Source organism: Panulirus ornatus, chromosome 23 (genome assembly GCF_036320965.1).
Source record: "Panulirus ornatus isolate Po-2019 chromosome 23, ASM3632096v1, whole genome shotgun sequence".
NCBI classification, from domain to species: Eukaryota; Metazoa; Arthropoda; class Malacostraca; order Decapoda; family Palinuridae; genus Panulirus; species Panulirus ornatus.
Window position 1 is genome coordinate 17,009,306 of NC_092246.1, and position 19,827 is coordinate 17,029,132.

The window sequence follows — 19,827 nt, forward strand, 5'->3', positions numbered from 1 at the left end:
ATTTCATCATTGCACCATTTTGTCTTGCTTCATTCAGAAAAAAGATTCTAATGTGCACTGGCAAATAAGTTCTCTTTGCTGGCTTTTTCAAGCTATGATAGCTCGAGAATGGATGTCTGTAAATGGAGCTTTCACTTGTCTGATCCTGGCCCTACCTCACTAAGGCAGAAAACTGAACAAGCATGAAAAAAGTACCAAATATACATCACATATACGTACCTTCTCTTGCAGCTTCAAATCCATCTGGATTCATGGTGGGCATAATGTGGATTCTGGTACTGTTAATGAGTCTTGTGGCACGTTCATTTGTGCCATAACCATCTAGTAAGTACTGCATCAATAACAGAAGTGTCTCACGTCCAATTACCTCATTTCCATGCATATTCCCAATATATTTGAATTCAGGCTCACCTGTGTTAACAAACAAATCAATAACACATGACAACAAAGCCAAGGTTCATTCTTAAACATACTTGGTTAATAAAGTTTTTGATTCTGTAATTGCCATTATGGACATCAGTCAATGCCATAACAGGGTAAAATGCTAATCTAAAAAAATCTAAATACAATTCAATATGTAAAAGATACACAACTCACTTAAATAATATATAATTTTTCTTATTCTAATCACATGAAAATACAGTTATTCACAATGAGGAAAACTATTCAAAATATAAGAATTTACCTGTTACAATGAATTCTATGTAAAAAGTAAAAAGCCATCCTGGACAGAAAAGGTACATATCTACATGTGAGATTTAGGTGTCATTGCCTATTTTGCTAGTGTGTGTAAATGTGAAAGGAAGAAGTTGACGGTAAATGTGTTAAAAATCAAGGGTATTAGGCTTACCAGTGCAGAGAGACAGGTTAGTTAGAGTGTGAGTTTGAAAGGAAAAAATCTGGAGGAAGTGGAGTGTTTTAAGATACATGAGAGTGGATGTTGTAGCAAAGGAATCCAAGGAAGTGGAGGTGAATCATAGGGTTGGTGAAGGGGTGAAGGCTCTGAGAGCACTCAAGCATGTGTGGAAAGAGAGATTGTTATTTGGGAGGGCAAGAATGATTATGTTTGAAGGTACAGTACTTTGAATGATGTATGGATGTGAGGTATGGGCTATAAATGACAATGTGTAGACACGGGTGGATGTATTGATAATTAAATGTTTGAAGACAAAATGTGGTGTGATGAAGGTTGATTACATAATAAAAGGGTATGAGAGAAATGTGGTAATACGAAAAGTACAATTGTGACCCAAGTATACCACATCGTTCCAATTCACTCTATCCCAGGCATGACTTTCACCCTCCTATAGGTTGAGGCCCTGATTATTAAAATTCTTTTTCACAACAATCTTATCTCCCCATTCTCCTTGTTCTCTCGACTTTTGACACATATATCCTCTCTGTCAACCTTTCCTCACTCATTCTCTCCATAAGTCCAAACCATTTCAGAATACCCCACTCAGCTCTCTCGACCACACTCTTTTCATTACCACACACTTCTCTGACCCCTTTTACTGCTTACTTGGTCAAACCACCGCAAACATTTAATTTTCAACACATCCACCCTCCTCTGCAAAACCTTATCTATAGCCCATGCCTCACATCCGTAAAATATTGTAAGGGCTACTGTACCTTCAAACATACCTATTTCTGCCCTTCCAGATAGCGTTCTCTCTTTTCACGTATTCTTCAGCGCTCCCATAACCTTTGCCCCATCACGCATACCATGACTCACTTCCACTACCATGCTTCCATTTGCTGCCATGTACATGCCCAGGCATCTAAAACACTTCACTTCCTCCAAGTTTTCTCCATTCAAATTCACACCCAAACAAACCTGCCCCTCAACCCTGCTAAACATAATAAACTTGCTTTTATTCACATCTACTCACACTCCTTCAAACTCAGTCACAAGCTTCTGCAATTTCTCAATCAAATCTACCACCAATGCTGAGTCAGCAAACCCATTTCCATGGCCTTCTCATCTCTGACAAACTACATACTCATCCCTCTCTTTCCATGATTCTTGCACTTACCTCCCTCACCATCCCATCCATAAACAATTTAAACAACCATGGTGACATTAAACACCCCTGTTGCAGACCAACCTTCACTTGGAAGCATTCACTCTCCTCTCTTCCCACTCATACACATGCCATACACCCCTGACAAAAACTTTTCACTACTTCTAAGAGCTTTCCTCTCACACATCTCACTTCATCACCATATGTTACCACTTCCCCTTTTGCCCCTTCACTGATGTTCCTATTTGTTCTCTTATTTTTCATACATCATGAAAATTTATTTTTCATAATGTATTTTTCATACATTATTATCCTTCCAAAACGTCTTACTCTCCCCAAAGTTTACCAACACTTGCTCATCTCAACTGTCATTTGCTCTCTTTGTCAAACCCAGACTGAATAAACAGATATATACAAACACATCTTCATACCTCACAGTAGCACTCCAGCCCCAGATCCCCAAATATTGCCATTAACATTTCTTGTTAGAATATTCTTTACTCACTTTGTTTAAGATTCAGTAATAACGGTAAATGTGAGTAATTATCTATTTGTACTGTACAGTAAAGGCATACATACTCAGTCAGAAATACTAACCACTATAGCACAGCGGCCTGTAATGCTACTCATGGGCAGGTGGCCACCAGGAAGCAAGATGTTACTACCTATTGGCAGCACTGGTTACATCGGATATAATGACACAAACAAAAACTAAACAGTAATCAAAGGAGTCATATGACCACTATCATTATCAAGTGAATAATAATATTAAATTTTTTCCTTTAGTTTATCTTTTGATCCAGTGCAAATGCCTTTATCCTATAATCTTGACTCAATATTCATTGCTAAAAAATCAAACTTTTTAGAGGAATACAATAATCAATATATCCTCACCCGGCTCGTGAACTCCAGGATTGTCAGATATCTCCATGACATATAACTCTCGACCCTCCACACTTGTCCCTACAGAATACAGCCTGGTAAGGTTGGAGTATCTTTTTGCCAGCTTCTGCATAAATGCCTCTAGGTCATGGTAATGATGGTACCTATGGAAAAAAGTGAGTTAAACAATAATGTAAAAGATCCTGAGGAGTGTAAAAAGAGGTCTACGAAATTCAGAAGGAAGTTTGGCATTAGGAAGTAATGACAATAAAAGATGAAGTAATAATGTATAGCAACAGAAATACAATGAGTTCCTTATCAAATTCAGTATTAGAATGTGAACTTCAGACACTGACTCCCATTTATGATATCATTACTAGCTGTGTCATATCAAAACATACTTGTTATCAAAAGGTATCAATGGTTAAACATCTATCTTAATGATCAAAAATCTAAAACATAAAATACATTTATTCACTTATTCACAATTACCCTAGGTGCAATTGCTGTGATAGAATCCTGGTGTTACCTAGTATCTCTTTCCAGAGGCACCTGCAGTCCAAGACTGCACAAACTCCAGTAGTAGGGAAATATAAACTCATTTAGAGTTCACATACTGGAGGTAGTGCAGCCTTAGGCAGCAAAAGCCTTTAGAAAGAGGTACTGAGGTAATCAAAAACAAATAACTCTCCAGTCACTTGCAATGGACTATCACTCCCACTGAACAAAACACCAACCATTCTAAGCATCTCCCAAGACGCATATAACATTCACTTCCCACATCATTAACATCAACTCGAAGGCATTACACAAGTTCAATGCTCGGATGAACACTAACAGGCACTAGATTGGGATAAGAAAAAAAAAAAATCTCTTAACATCTACAAACTATTCAAACATAAGCTCCACTTCAAACTATGCTTCAACTGCCCTGTCTTCCAGCATCTCTAAAGCAAATTTTACGAAGCTGCAAACCATACAAACCAATACACTCAGAACCATCATGGACTGTCTAACAACCATAACACTCAACATCTTCACAATAAAACAAAGATACTTCAAACCCAGTCCAATCTCAGCATGCTTGGCATTCAGTTCCAAGCAACAGTACTAGACCCTTCCCACCCAAACCACTTTATAACTAACCACCATCACCCAATTTGAAATAAAAAGCTAGCCCTCAAACCCAGTCCAATCTCAACATGCTTGGCATTCAGTTCTAAGCAACAGTACTAGACCCTTCCCACCCAAACTACTTTATAACTAACCACCATCACCCAATTTGAAATAAAAAGCTAGCCCTCACCTCATACCTCAGTAACCTCTAATCACAAATTCCCTAACATACTTAACACTAACAAAACACATACACACTGAAATACCCCAGCAAGAACTAAACATCTAACCAACCACCTCCATGTTACATAACAATGCACCAAACATATAATCATCAGGAACCATAATTCCCAGAAAAACATGTCACACTTTTCCATTTATACTCTGGACATCTTTTATAACTACAACACTACATATACTGATTCATCATGTCCCAAAACCCTTCATGCCCACAAAGCAACTACCATAAAGAAAGCACCCAGCAATTACAACTCAACTGCCCAGCACTTTCTGCACACAGACATACAAAAATGAGAGCTGGGGTGAGAAAGTATCATTAAATTTTAGGGAGAATAAAAAGATGTTTTGGAAGGAGGTAAGTAAAGGGCATATGAAAAGAGAACAAATGGGAACATCGGTGAAGGGGGCTAATGGGGAGGTAATAAGTACTGGTGATGTAAGGAGATTGAGTGAGTATTTTAAAGGTTTGTTGAATGTGTTAGATGATAGAGTGGCAGATATACAGTGTTTCGGTCGAGGTGGTGTGCAAAGTGAGAGGATCAGGGAGAATGGTTTGGTAAACAGAGAAGAGGTAGTGAAACCTTTGTGGAAGATGAAAGCTGGCAAGGCAGCAGGTTTGGATGGTATTGCAGTGGAATTTATTAAAAAAGGGGTGACTGTGCTGTTGACTGGTTGGTGAGGATATTCAATGTATGTATAGCTCATGGTGAAGCACCTGAGGATTGGCAGAATGCATGCAGAGTGCCATTGTACAAAGCCAAAGGGGAAAAAGGTGGGTATTCCTGGGAAATTGTATGGGAGGGTATTGATTGAGAGGGTGATGGCATGTACAGAACATCAGACTGGGGAAGAGCAGTGTGGTTTCAGAGGATGCATAGATCAGGTGTTTCCTCTGAAGAATGTATGTGAGAAATACTTAGAAAAGCAAATGGATCTGTATGTAGCATTTATGGATCTGGAGAAGGCATATGATAGAGTTGAAAGAGATGCTCCATGGAAGGTATTAAGAGTATATGGTGTGGGAGGCAAGTGAAAAACAGTGAAAAGTTTTTATCGAGGATGTACGGCATGTGCACAAGTAGGAAGAGAGGAAAGTGATTGGTTCTCAGTGAATGTCAGTTTGCAGCATGGATGCGTGATGTCTCCATGGTTGTTTAATCTGTTTATGGATGGGGTTGTTAGGGAGTTAAATACAAGAGTTTTGGAGAGAGGGGCAAGTATGCAGTCTGTTGTGGATGAGAGGGCTTGGGAAGTGAGTCAGTTGTTGTTCGCTGATGATACAGTGCTGGTGGCTGATTCATGTGAGGAACTGCAGAAGCTGAAGAGTGAGTTTGGTAAAGTGTTTGAAAGAAGAAAGCTAAGAGTAAATGTGAATAAGAGCAAGGTTATTAGGTACAGTAGGGTTGAGGGACAAGTCAATTGGGAGGTAAGTTTGAATGGAGAAAAACTGGAGGAAGTGAAGTGTTTTAGATATCTGGGAGTGGATCTGGCAGCGGATGGAACCATGGAAGTGGAAGTGAGTTACAGGGTGGGGGAGGGGTCAAAGGTTCTGGGAGCATTGAAGAATGTGTGGAAGGCGAGAACATTTTCTTGGAAAGCAAAAATGGGTATGTTTGAAGGAACAGTGGTTCCAACAATGTTATACAGTTGCGAGGTGTGGGCTATAGATAGGGCTGTTCGGAGGAGGGTGGATGTGTTGGAAATGAGATGTTTGAGGACAATATGTGGTGTGAGGTGGTTTGATCGAATAAGTAATGAAAGGGTAAGAGAGATGTGTGGTAATAAAAAAGAGTGTGGTTGAGAGAGCAGAAGAGGGGGTGTTGAAATGGTTTGGTCACATGAAGAAAATGAGTGAGGAAAGATTAACAAAGAAAATATATGTGTCAGAGGTGGAGGAAACGAGAAGTGGGAGACCAAACTGGAGGTGGAAGGATGGAGTGAAAAAGGTTTCCAGCGATCGGGGCCTGAACATGCAGGAGGGTGAAAGGCGTGCAAGGAATACAGTGAATTGGAACAAAAAGGCATTTTTTTTATTATCTATTTAGCTTTGTCGCTGTCTCCCGCGTTAGCGAGGTAGCGCAAGGAAACAGACGAAAGAATGGCCCAACCCACCTACACACACATGTATATACATACACGTCCACACACGCAAATATACATACCTATACATCTAAACGTATACATATATAATACTGTATGCCTTTATTCATTCCCATCGCCACCCCGCCACACATGAAATAACAACTCCCTCCCCTTCATGTGTGCGAGGTAGGCTTAGGAAAAGACAACCAAGGCCACATTCGTTCACACTCAGTCTCTAGCTGTCATGTAATAATGCACCGAAACCACAGCTCCCTTTCCACAGAACTTTCCATTGTTTACCCCAGACACTTCACATGCCCTGGTTCAATCCACTGACAGCACGTCGACCCCAGTATACCACACCATTCCAATTCACTCTATTCCTTGCACGCCTTTCACCCTCCTGCATATTCAGGCCCCGATCACTCAAAATCTTTTTCACTTCATCTTTCCACCTCTAATTTGGTCTCCCACTCCTTGTTCCCTCCTCCTCTGGCACATACATCATCTTGGTCAATCTTTCCTCACTCATTCTCTCCATGTGACCAAACCATTTCAAAACTCCCTCTTCTACTCTCTCAACCACATGCTTTTTATTACCACACATCTCTCTTACCCTATTATTACTTACTCGATCAAACCACATATTGTTCTCAAACATATCATTTCCAGTACATCCACCCTCCCCCGCACAACTCTACCCATAGTCCACGCCTCGCAACCATATAACATTGTTGGAACCACTATTCCTTCAAACTTACCCATTTTTGCTTTCCAAGATAATTTTCTCGACTTCCACACATTCTTCAATGCTCCCAGAACTTTCGACCCCTCTCCCACCCTATGATTCACTTCCGCTTCCATGGTTCCATCCGCTGCCAAATCCACTCCCATATATCGAAAACACTTCACTTCCTCAAGTTTTTCTCCAATCAAACTTACCTCCCAATTGACTTGACCCTACTGTACCTAATAACCTTGCTCTTATTCACATTTACTCTCAGCTTTCTTCTTTCACACACTTTACCAAACTCACTCTTCAGCTTCTGCAGTTTCTTACATGAATCAGCCACCAGCACTGTATCATCAGTGAACAACAACTGACTCACTTCCCAAGCCCTCTCATCCACAACAGACTGCATACTTGCCCCTCTTTCCATAACTCTTGCATTCACATCCCTAACAACCCCATCCATAAACAGATTAAACAACCATGGAGACATCACGCATCCATGCCGCAAACTGACATTCACTGAGAACCAATCACTTTCCTCTCTTCCTACTTGTGCACATGCCGTACACCTCGATAAAAACTTTTCACTGTTTTTCACTTGCCTCCCACACCATATACTCTTAATACCTTCCACGGAGCATCTCTATCAACTCTATCATATGCCTTCTCCAGATCCATAAATGCTACATACAGATCCATTTGCTTTTCTAAGTATTTCTCGCATACATTCTTCAGATCTCGATCTGTAAAAGGCATATGATAAGAGTTGATAGGGATGCTCTGTGGAAGGTATTAAGAATATATGGTGTGGGAGGCAAGTTGTTAGAAGCAGTGAAAAGTTTTTATCGAGGATGTAAGGCATGTGTACGTGTAGGAAGAGAGGAAAGTGATTGGGTTTCAGTGAATGTAGGTTTGCGGAAGGGGTGTGTGATGTCTCCATGGTTGTTTTATTTGTTTGTGGATGGGGTTGTTAAGGAGGTGAATGCAAGTTTTGGAAAGAGGGGCAAGAATGCAGTCTGTTGTGGATGAGACAGCTTGGGAAAAGAGTCAGCTGTTGTTTGCTGATGATACAGCACTGGTGGCTGATTCATGTGAGAAACTGCAGAAGCTGGTGACTGAGTTTGGTAAAGTGTGTGAAAGAAGAAAGTTGAGAGTAAATGTGAATAAGAGTAAGATTATTAGGTACAGTAGGATTGAGGGTCAAGTCAATTGGGAGGTAAGTTTGAATGGAGAAAAACTGGAGGAAGTGAAGTGTTTTAGATATCTGGGAGTGGATTTGGCAGCGGATGGAACCATGGAAGCGGAAGTGAATCATAGGGTGGGGGAGGGGGCGAAAGTTCTGGGAGCCTTGAAGAATGTGTGGAAGTCGAGAACATTATCTTGGAAAACAAAAATGGGTATGTTTGAAGGAATAGTGGTTCCAACAATGTTGTATGGTTGCGAGACGTGGGCTATGGATAGAGTTGTGCGCAGGAGGGTGGATGTGCTGGAAATGCGATGTATGAGGACAATATGTGGTGTGACAGTTTGATCGAGTGAGTAATAGGGTAAGAGGGATGTGTGGTAATAAAAAGAGTGTGGTTGAGAGAGTAGAAGAGGGTGTTTTGAAATGGTTTGGTCACATGAAGAGAATGAGTGAGGAAAGATTGACCAAGAGGATATATGTGTCAGAGGTGGAGGGAACGAGGAGAAGTGGGAGACCAAATTGGAGGTGGAAAGATGGAGTGAAAAAGATTTTGAGTGATCGTGGACTGAACGTGCTGGAGGGTGAAAGGCGTGCAAGGAGCAAGGAATAGAGTGAATTGGAACGATGTGGTATAACGGTATCGACGTGCTGTCAGTGGATTGAACCAGGGCATGTGAAGTGTTTGGGGTAAACCATGGAAAGTTCTGTGGGGCCTGGATGTGGAAAGGGAGCTGTGGTTTCGGTGCATTATTACATGACAGCTAGAGACTGAGTGTGAATGAATGGGGCCTTTGTTGTCTTCCTAGCGCTACCTCACGCACATAAGGGGGGAGGGGGTTGTTATTTCAGTGTGGCGGGGTGGTGATGAGAATGAATAAAGGCAGACAGTATGAATTATGTACATGTGTATATATGTATATGTCTGTGTGTGTATATATATGTATACATTGAGATGTATAGGTATGTATATTTGCGTGTGTGGATGTGTATGTATATACATGTGTATGTGGGTGGGTTGGGCCATTCTTTCGTCTGTTTCCTTGTGCTACCTCGCTAACGCGGGAGACAGCGACAAAGCAAAATAAATAGAATAAATAAATATATCAACATATACACATATACATACACATACATACACATTTATTATCTATTATTTTGCTTTGTCGCTGTCTCCCGCGTTTGCGAGGTAGCGCAAGGAAACAGACGAAAGAAATGGCCCAACCCACCCCCATACACAATGTATATACATACACGTCCACACACGCAAATATACATACCTATACATCTCAATGTACACATATATATACACACACAGACACATACATATATACCCATGCACACAATTCACACTGTCTGCCTTTATTCATTCCAATCGCCACCTCGCCACACATGGAATACCATCCCCCTCCACCCTCATGTGTGCGAGGTAGCACTAGGAAAAGACAACAAAGGCCCCATTCGTTCACACTCAGTCTCTAGCTGTCATGCAATAATGCCCGAAACCACAGCTCCCTTTCCACAATCAGGCCCCACACAACTTTCCATGGTTTACCCCAGACGCTTCACATGCCCTGATTCAATCCACTGACAGCACATCAACCCCGGTATACCACATCGATCCAATTCACTCTATTCCTTGCCCGCCTTTCACCCTCCTGCATGTTCAGGCCCCGATCACACAAAATCTTTTTCACTCCATCTTTCCACCTCCAATTTGGTCTCCCACTTCTCCTCATTTCCTCCACCTCCCACACATATATCCTCTTGGTCAATCTTTCCTCACTCATTCTCTCCATGTGCCCAAACCATTTCAAAACACCCTCTTCTGCTCTCTCAACCACATATACAGACATATACAGACATATACTTTTATAAACATATACAGACTCATACTTGCTTGCCTTCATCCACTCCTGGCGCCACCTTGCCCCAGAGAAAACAGCACTGCCACTTTCCATGTCAGCAAGGTAGCACCAAGAAAACACACACGAAAAAAAGGCCATATTCACCACATGCAGTCTCTAGCTGTCATGTGCAATGCACCGAAACCATAGCTCCCTCTCAACATCCAAGCTCTTTTCACACTTGTTTGCTATTTCCTGCATTACTAAAGAAGTACCAAGAACAGACGAAAAGTAGACATCATTCACTCGCATCCATTCTCTTGCTGTAACATGCAATGCATCAAATCCATAGCTCCTATCACAAACAAGCCCTACAGACTTCTATGTGGTTTCCCCTGGCTGCTCATATGCCCTGGTTCAGCCCATGAACAGCACATTGCCCCCATATACCATGCTGTCGCAATTCACTCTATCTCATGCAAGCCTTTAACCTTTTGCATATTCATCCCCTGAGAAATCAGAATATTTTTTACACTCTTGCTTCTCAAATGTGGTCTTCCCTTTCTCTTGTCCCCTCCACTTCTGACACATACATCCTCTTTGCCAACCTCACCCTTTCTTTCCTAACGTCCAAACCATTTCAGTACACCCTCAACAGCTTTCTCAACCATACTCTTCTTATTACCAATTACCGATTCACTTCCCAAGACCCCCCCCCCTACAGACTGCATACTTGCCCATTTAAACTCCCTCCACAACCGACCCATAAACAAATTAAACAGCCATGGTAACTTTACACACCTGACAGAGACTGGCCATCTGGAACCACTTACCCACCTTGCTACCAAATCACACATATACCTCACTTGATAAAAACTCCTCTTTGCTTCTAATAGCTTTCCTCCGACACCATATATTCATAACACCAACTTCTGCACTTTTCTCACACAGATCTGCCATCAGCACCATGTCATCAGCACACAATTACTGATTCACTTCCCAGGACCCCCTCCCCTTTCACCCCCTACAAACTGCAAACTTGCCCATCTCACCAAGATTGTTGCATTCAAACTCCCTCCACAACCGACCCATAAACAAATTAAACAGCCATGGTGACTTTACACACCTGACAGAGACTGACCATCTGGAACCACTTACCCACCTTGCAACTAAATCACACACACACCCCACTTGATAAAAACTCCTCTTTTCTTCTAATAGCTTTCCTTTGACACCCTATATTCATAACACATTTGACAAAGCATCTCTATCAACTCTATCATATGCATTCTCCAGATTGATAAATGCCTTCTGATTCTCCAAATATTTCTCACACATTCTTCAAAGCAAACAACTTATCCACATATCCTCTGTCAATCCTAAAACTACATTTTCCTCCCTAGTCTGATGCCCTCTGCATGCTACCATCCTTACAATCACCATCCTTTCATATAACTTAACATGTACACTCAACAAACTTATAACTCTGTAATTCAAACACTCACCTCTGTCTCCAATGCCTTCATACAATGGCATCATACATGTATACTGTCAATCCTTAAGTATCTCAATGAAAATCCAAACTAACCAAGTAACAATAAAAATCTAAACCAATCAAGCAACAATAAAGTCACCCCTTTCTTTAAAAATTACAATGCAATACAATCCACTCCAGCTGTCTTGCTACATTTCATCACACAAAAGATTTTACCAACTCTTCTCTTTTCAGCATGCCACTTACCATGACTCTCTCACTTTGCGAGCCTCCCTAGCCTAAACATCACACAGATGCCACCCTATCATCAAACATATTCAACAATCCTTCAAAGCACTCACTACATCTTTTCACTGCTTGTTACCACTTCTCCAATCAAATCCTTCACTGATTTTCCCATTAGTTATCATGTCAAGAACATTTCTTTATTGTCCCTGAGGTCTGCTGATACTCTCTCACCCCAACTCTCATTTGCCCTCATTTTCATTCCTTTCACCTTCCTCTTGATCTCCTGCAGCTTTCCCTTATACACCTCCCTATCACTCAGCCTACCAATCACTAACCTCTATCACAAGCCTAGCTCCCACACACCACACTTTTCTTGCACAAGCCAACACTGCTTCCCTGAACATCCCCCTTTCCTCATCATCTCCCTTGGCTTCATTTTTTCTCACCTTTTGCCATTCTACACCCAGTCTCTATTTGTTATTCTTTACACAACTCTCTTTCCTAGCTTATATATTTTCACCATCTCCTCACCCATATCATTTCCTCTTTTCTGAAAACCTCTACAAAGCTTCAACCTTTCCTCCACCAGGTAATGATAAGACATCCCCAAATGCCCCTCTCTGCACATTCATATCCAAAAGTTTCTGCTTTGTATGCCTATCAATTAGTACATAATCCAATAACGTCTGCTTACCATCTTTCCTACTCACCCATGTATAATTATGTTTATCCCTCTTTTCAAACCAGGTATTCCCAATCACCAATCCTTTTTCAGCACACTGCTCTGAATGCTGTTCACCATTTACATCAACAACAATGAATATCCTATGCCCTTCAATTACACCCTCAACTCCCACATTAATAATTTTTGCATTAACAGTACCAATCACTAAAACCTGACCTCTTGCATCAAAACTGCTAGCATACTCACTCAGCTGCTCCCAAAACAATTATGTGTCTTCATTATTTTTCTCATGTGTTGGTGCATAAGCACTAAAAATCACCCTTTCTATTTATCTATCAATATCTCTGACACCCATTCCTTCAGGGAACTCCCTTAAAGGGGCAGCCATGGCAAAAGAGTCTCCATAGCTGGTGAACTCCAGTGCTGCTTCTTAGTAATTACTGCATCACCCTTAACAGGTCACTCGCAAGGGGCAACTCTAGCACAGAGTTTCAGAAGACTCTTACCTACCTACATAATGTGTCTACCTAATGTTTATGCCTAATATTCCAACCTACTACTTCTTCTCAATGTTCCTTCCTATTTTTTTTTTTTTTTTTTTTTTTTTTATACTTTGTCACTGTCTCCCGCGTTTGCGAGGTAGCGCAAGGAAACAGACGAAAGAAATGGCCCAACCCCCCCCCCCCATACACATGTACATACACACGTCCAGACACGCAAATATACATACCTACACAGCTTTCCATGGTTTACCCCAGACGCTTCACATGCCTTGCTTCAATCCACTGACAGCACGTCAACCCCTGTATACCACATGACTCCAATTCACTCTATTTCTTGCCCTCCGTTCACCCTCCTGCATGTTCAGGCCCCGATCACACAAAATCTTTTTCACTCCATCTTTCCACCTCCAATTTGGTCTCCCTCTTCTCCTCGTTCCCTCCACCTCCGACACATATATCCTCTTGGTCAATCTCTCCTCACTCATTCTCTCCATGTGCCCAAACCATTTCAAAACACCCTCTTCTGCTCTCTCGACCACGCTCTTTTTATTTCCACACATCTCTCTTACCCTTACGTTACTTACTCGATCAAACCACCTCACACCACACATTGTCCTCAAACATCTCATTTCCAGCACATCCATCCTCCTGCGCACATCTCTATCCATAGCCCACGCCTCGCAACCATACAGCATTGTTGGAACCACTATTCCCTCAAACATACCCATTTTTGCTTTCCGAGATAATGTTCTCGACTTCCACACATTTTTCAAGGCTCCCAAAATTTTCGCCCCCTCCCCCACCCTATGATCCACTTCCGCTTCCATGGTTCCATCCGCTGACAGATCCACTCCCAGATATCTAAAACACTTCACTTCCTCCAGTTTTTCTCCATTCAAACTCACCTCCCAATTGACTTGACCCTCACCCCTACTGTACCTAATAACCTTGCTCTTATTCACATTTACTCTCAACTTTCTTCTTCCACACACTTTACCAAACTCAGTCACCAGCTTCTGCAGTTTCTCACATGAATCAGCCACCAGCGCTGTATCATCAGCGAACAACAATTGACTCACTTCCCAAGCTCTCTCATCCCCAACAGACTTCATACTTGCCCCTCTTTCCAGGACTCTTGCATTTACCTCCTTTACAACCCCATCCATAAACAAATTAAACAACCATGGAGACATCACACACCCCTGCCGCAAACCTACATTCACTGAGAACCAATCACTTTCCTCTCTTCCTACACGTACACATGCCTTACATCCTCGATAAAAACTTTTCACTGCTTCTAACAACTTGCCTCCCACACCATATATTCTTAATACCTTCCACAGAGCATCTCTATCAACTCTATCATATGCCTTCTCCAGATCCATAAATGCTACATACAAATCCATTTGCTTTTCTAAGTATTTCTCACATACATTCTTCAAAGCAAACACCTGATCCACACATCCTCTACCACTTCTGAAACCGCACTGCTCTTCCCCAATCTGATGCTCTGTACATGCCTTCACCCTCTCAATCAATACCCTCCCATATAATTTACCTTCCTATTACTTCTACTTAAGTTTCAACCAAATGCTCCTACCTAATGTTCTTATCTGCTATTTCTATCTACTGCTCCTATCATTTAGCCTAAAGGCAGGGCCAGCATATAGCACTCACCAGCAAAAAACCTAGTCACTAAGAATAAGTTGTGTGAGCTAAGTGTTGTCAAGTGTTACGTATGACAAGGAGAGATTGTATACTTGTGGACAAATTGCTAGCAGTTCATGTATGGGTGAAGCAAAAAGAAAAGACAGCTACCTGGGTCAGTGGAGTGTAATTCAGTTAAATTTCTATCCAAGTGAGTCTGGATCTCACTTCCTTACTCTCCACACATTTCAACAATTACTTCTGCAGAAATGCTACCCCATCCATAGCTCTTCTCCTCACCCTTACTCCTGACTTTACCCGAAGACATTCCAAAATCATTCTTCCCTCCTAACCCCGAAATTTATCTAACTGAGAGCTAAACATCCAAGTGCCTTTCCTCACATAAAACCTATTTCTCCATATTTCTCCTTTCTTCTCATTCTGCTTACATCCAAACACATTCAGACAACACAGACAGATGTCCACTGCTCCTTCCCTCACAGTTGCATTATGTGATACACAGGGAACACATGGAAAGTATTCTTTCTCCCCTGTCCCCAAGCTTAGTATATGCTGAGACAGGTGGTACTGAAAGACAGAAAGACAGTGACATAGGTAGGATATGTGTGACACATAGTGTGTGTGTGTGTGACCCCTAAAGTTTATACTTACATAAACTCAGGCACTGTAGTAAATCCTTCCTCTTCAGGCTTCTTGACTCGCACTGTCGTTGTTGAGATTGTGGTGGTAGTATGTGTACCTTCTTCAGATGTGGCAGCAATAGGAGATTCTGAGCTAGCCAGTACAGTAGCAGCTGTGAAAGTGAGAAAATGAGGATTACTGAAACTTTTTGTTATGTGAATATTCAAATTAAATTTAGAATAACTTTTTCAATTGAATTTCATATTCTTTAAGTTCCATATGTGGAGTAAAAGTATTCTTCTATATGGAGTATCCCATTAATTACACAATTTTACATACAAATAAATAAATCAATATTTTACACTATGCTTGACAGCTGATAGATTCACTAATGATCTTACTTTACCAGTAATCCAATATAAATGCCTTTCAAGCACAACCTAATACCAATTTAAAAGATTCCAAGGTTCTATCATCTGAGAACAATGAGGCGATCACAATTCACTATACAGCACATATCAATCAACACTGCATATATTCAAAAACTGTAGTAAGTATAGTATGGTAATAAGCAAACTCAACACAAGAACCCATATCATCTAGAGGTTCACCATCAACATTTTTACCAATTTCATTTTAATACAGCACAAAATGGTCGATCTGCGAGCTGTGTTTGATAAAAACAGCGAATAATTCATGAATCTGAACATGATTCTGTGAACAACTAAAAGCAGAATGAAGCCAATTAACACTCTCACTGTTGCAGTCATAAAGTTCACTGTATGTTGCGCACGTATAGGAAATTTTTTATCAAAAAAAAATATATACAACAATTTCCTATCGCAATTTACTAGACCATGAATTTCAATATAAAATCACATAAAAATCAACCTAGTAAAATATTATAGGCAAAGTCTGGAAAGTCCATCATGGTAAGAGGAAAATTATCAAGATTTTTCCTTACAGAATGCAGTGTGTCTATATTATACATAGTGATGGATATATCCCAATTAAGTTATCCATATTCCCAGCATGCCAAAGGAGGTGATTAAAAGGGAAGAGAGCAGGGGGAGCTGTAAATCCTTCCCCTCTTGTGTTTCAGTTTCTAAAAGAAGGAGCAGAAAAGGTGCCAAGCAGGGAGTACTCATCCTCCTCAAGGATAAGGCTGGGGTGTCTAAATGTGTGGATGTAACCAATATGAGAAGAGAGGAGAGTGTCTAAATGTGTGGATGTATCCAATATGAGAAGAGAGGAGAGACAAGTAGTGAAGGCTCAGGCTGGGGTGTCTAAATGCACGTGGATGTAATCAAGATAAAAAGAGAGGAGAGTTAGTATGGTTGGGTACAGAAACCTGGATGTTCTGGCTCTGAGTTAAATAAAACTCAAGGGTAATGGGGGATGAATGGTTTGGAAATGTCTTTGAAGTAAAGTCAGAGATTGGTGAGAGGATAAGAGCTAAGGAAGGAGCAGCAATAGTCCTGAAGTAATTGTGGGAGTGTGTGAAAGTGTAAGGAAGTGAATTCTAGACTGATGTGGGAAAAAGTGAAAGTGAATGGAAACAGACAGACGATTATTAGTGCTTATGCACCTGTCCATGAAAAGAAAGATCATGAGAGGAAACAGTGTTATGAGCAGATGAGTAAGTGCATCAGAAGTTTTGATACAAGAGACTGAAGTTTTGATACAAGAGACTAAGTATTATCAATGAGTGATTTGAATGCAAAGATGAATGATGTGACAGTTGAGGGTATAAATGATGTATTCAGTATTATGAATGGAAATGGTAAACAGCTTCTAGAGCTGTGTTCTGAAAAAGGATTGATGTTTGGGAATACCTGGTCTAAAAATAGGGACAAACTACTAAAAGTATGTGAGCAGGAGAGATGGTCAGTGGTCATTACTGGATTACATATTAATTGATCTATCTATCTATACCTATATCTCTTAAGAATGCTCCCTCCAGGAACTCTCACCAAGGTACGGCCACAGCAAAAGTCTCCACTTATCCTGTCCTTACATGTCTCCTGTGCATACAATATTCAACACATTCTTCCACTATTTCTTTCCCTCTAGCATTCCTCCACATCTATTTGCCCATGTCACAGGTGGTCTTCCACTCACACCAAACCCTTTAACTGTACTATCATATACTCTCCTTGTAAACTCCCATTCAACCACTTCACAATGCACTCCTTTTGCAATCCCTGCCATACCACATATCTCATACATCCTTTCATTCCTTTCTTCATTCCATCTAGTCACACCACATGTTCTCAAATAGCTCATTTTCACAACCTGGATTCTTGACCTCTGTGACTCATTCCATGTCTTTATTTTGGGTGCATAGGTCAGAGTTGGGAGGACGTTGCTGTCCCTTAATCCTCTCTTCACTTCCATACTTACACCTCTACCCTTCAGTGTTCTATTATGGGATCCAATGACTCTTCTACCCTATACCGCTCTCTCCCTTATCTCTCCTTCCATTTCACCCACTTACTTAAAAGTCTCACATCTTCCAGTCTTTTTCTTTCATATCCACAGCACAATTTAGTACATTTTCTTCTTTCACTCTATAAAATCTCTACTTTCACTGCATTTCTTTCAAACACCATTACTTTACTTTTACTTGCATTTACCTTCAATTGCCTACACTTACACACATCATAAAAGACACTTACAACCTTCCACACATCTTCACTCTCAGCAAACAACACAATATCATCCATAAAGACTTGCCACCATATCTCACTGCCACACTCTATCTCTGCACCCCTTTCCCTAGTTTTGCTTATCATCTCTCTTATCACTCCATCCATATATATACTAAAAAGCCACAGTGACATTACACAGCCCTGCTTCACACCTACAGGTATCCCAAAACTATCACTCAGCTCTCCATCCACTCTTACACAAGCATTTGCTCCTCTATAGAAAGCTTTCACACCATCCAACAGTTGTCCCCTATACCATATATCCTTAACACATCCCACAAAGCATTCCACTTGACTCTGTCATAGGCTTTCTCCAGATCCACAGAAGCTGCATACAACTCTTCACTAAAAATACTCTTCCAAGGTCATCTCTTACCACAAAAATCTGATCTACACATCCCCTACCTTTCCTAAAAACCCCTTAGTCCTCATTTATTCTGCATTCAGTCACTTTCATCACTCTATCAATTAATATTCTTGCATACACTTTTCCTGGTATACTTAACAGACTTATTCCCCTATAATTACTACATACATTTCTTTTGAATAAAGGAATGATAATAGCTTTCACCCAATCTCCAAGCAAAATCTGTTTTCATGCTAAATTACATGCAAGATTCATCCACTTTATCACACTTTCTCCTTCATACTTCAGCATTTCAGCCATAATGTCGTCCACTCCAGGTGCCTTTCCTACCTTCAGCATTATTGCCCTTCTAACCTCCATTTTTGCTATAGGCCCATGCACTTGCATCCTTTTACTTCCATCCTCCATACCCATGCATGTAACAACTACTGCCTCCCATTTTCCCACATTCATCAGTTCTTCAAACTACTTCTTCTGTCTTCTTTTCACTTCCTCCTTTTGATTCGGCAAATCCCCTTCCTTACTTCTGACATTAACATTTCCACTCTTACATCTACCTCTTTCTTTTTTCACCTCCTTCCAATACAGTTTCTTTTTATCCCGAAACTTTCCACTTAAGTTCCTTCCAAGATCTTCATCTACTCTTTCTTTGCTTTTCTCTATCAACTTCATAACATTCCACTTACATATTTTGTATTCTTCCCTCCTCCTTTGCTGAACTTCTACTGGTATATTCCTATCGAACAATCTACCATATGCCATTTTCTTCTATTTCACAGCATTTCTAATCTCTTCTGTCCAACATGCACTGCCCTTTTTATTCCTGTATCTCACAATCTTGTATCCAACTACTGATTCTACAACCTTTCATAGCATTTCTCTAAACATTTTAAACACCTCATTCAAGCATGACTGCATTCCTACATTCACTGCATTCCTTACACCATACCTCCACTTCTCCCTGATCCTCATCCCAAAAGAACTGTGAGATGGTCAGTCTCCAAAGAATCCTCTCACAACTCTAGCTACTAGCACAGCCTTTCTCAATCTTTCATCCACTGCTACATAGTCAATTAAAGCCTTTTGCTTTTCTATTTCATCATTTCTCATCCACGTATATCTGTGAATCATCTTGTGCTGAACAAAGATGGTTACAAGGAATAAACCCCTCTCAGCACAAATATCCACCAGATAACTTTCATTCTCATTTACTCCATGCACTCCCCATTCATCACCAATTTCATCACACCTCACTTTTGCATTCATATCATCCAATACAACCATGTTTCTCTCATTCTCAAAACCATTTATACAATCATTCAAATTTCTCCAGAAAAGCTTCACTTCATCCTAACCTCATACAGTCTTCATATTCACAGGCGCATATACACATATCCATGCATACTTCACAGTCCCAATCGTTCCTTTCACCCATACTATTC

General features: G+C 40.7%; 1 protein-coding gene across 2 annotated transcripts in view; it reads right to left on the minus strand.

The window, feature by feature from the left end:
* The window catches only part of LOC139756822 (carboxypeptidase D-like), a 151,081-nt gene that overhangs the window by 113,242 nt on the left and 18,012 nt on the right, over positions 1 to 19,827 (minus strand). For both annotated transcript variants that reach the window (XR_011714449.1, XM_071676643.1), the window contains exons 7-9: positions 15,338 to 15,479; positions 2,919 to 3,070; positions 220 to 411 (exon numbers count right to left, since the gene is read on the minus strand). Coding sequence is in view for 1 of the 2 variants with exons in the window: in XM_071676643.1 (XP_071532744.1) it covers positions 220 to 411; positions 2,919 to 3,070; positions 15,338 to 15,479 (486 nt within the window). In the remaining variant the exon portion in view is untranslated. The remainder of the gene's footprint in view (positions 1 to 219; positions 412 to 2,918; positions 3,071 to 15,337; positions 15,480 to 19,827) is intronic.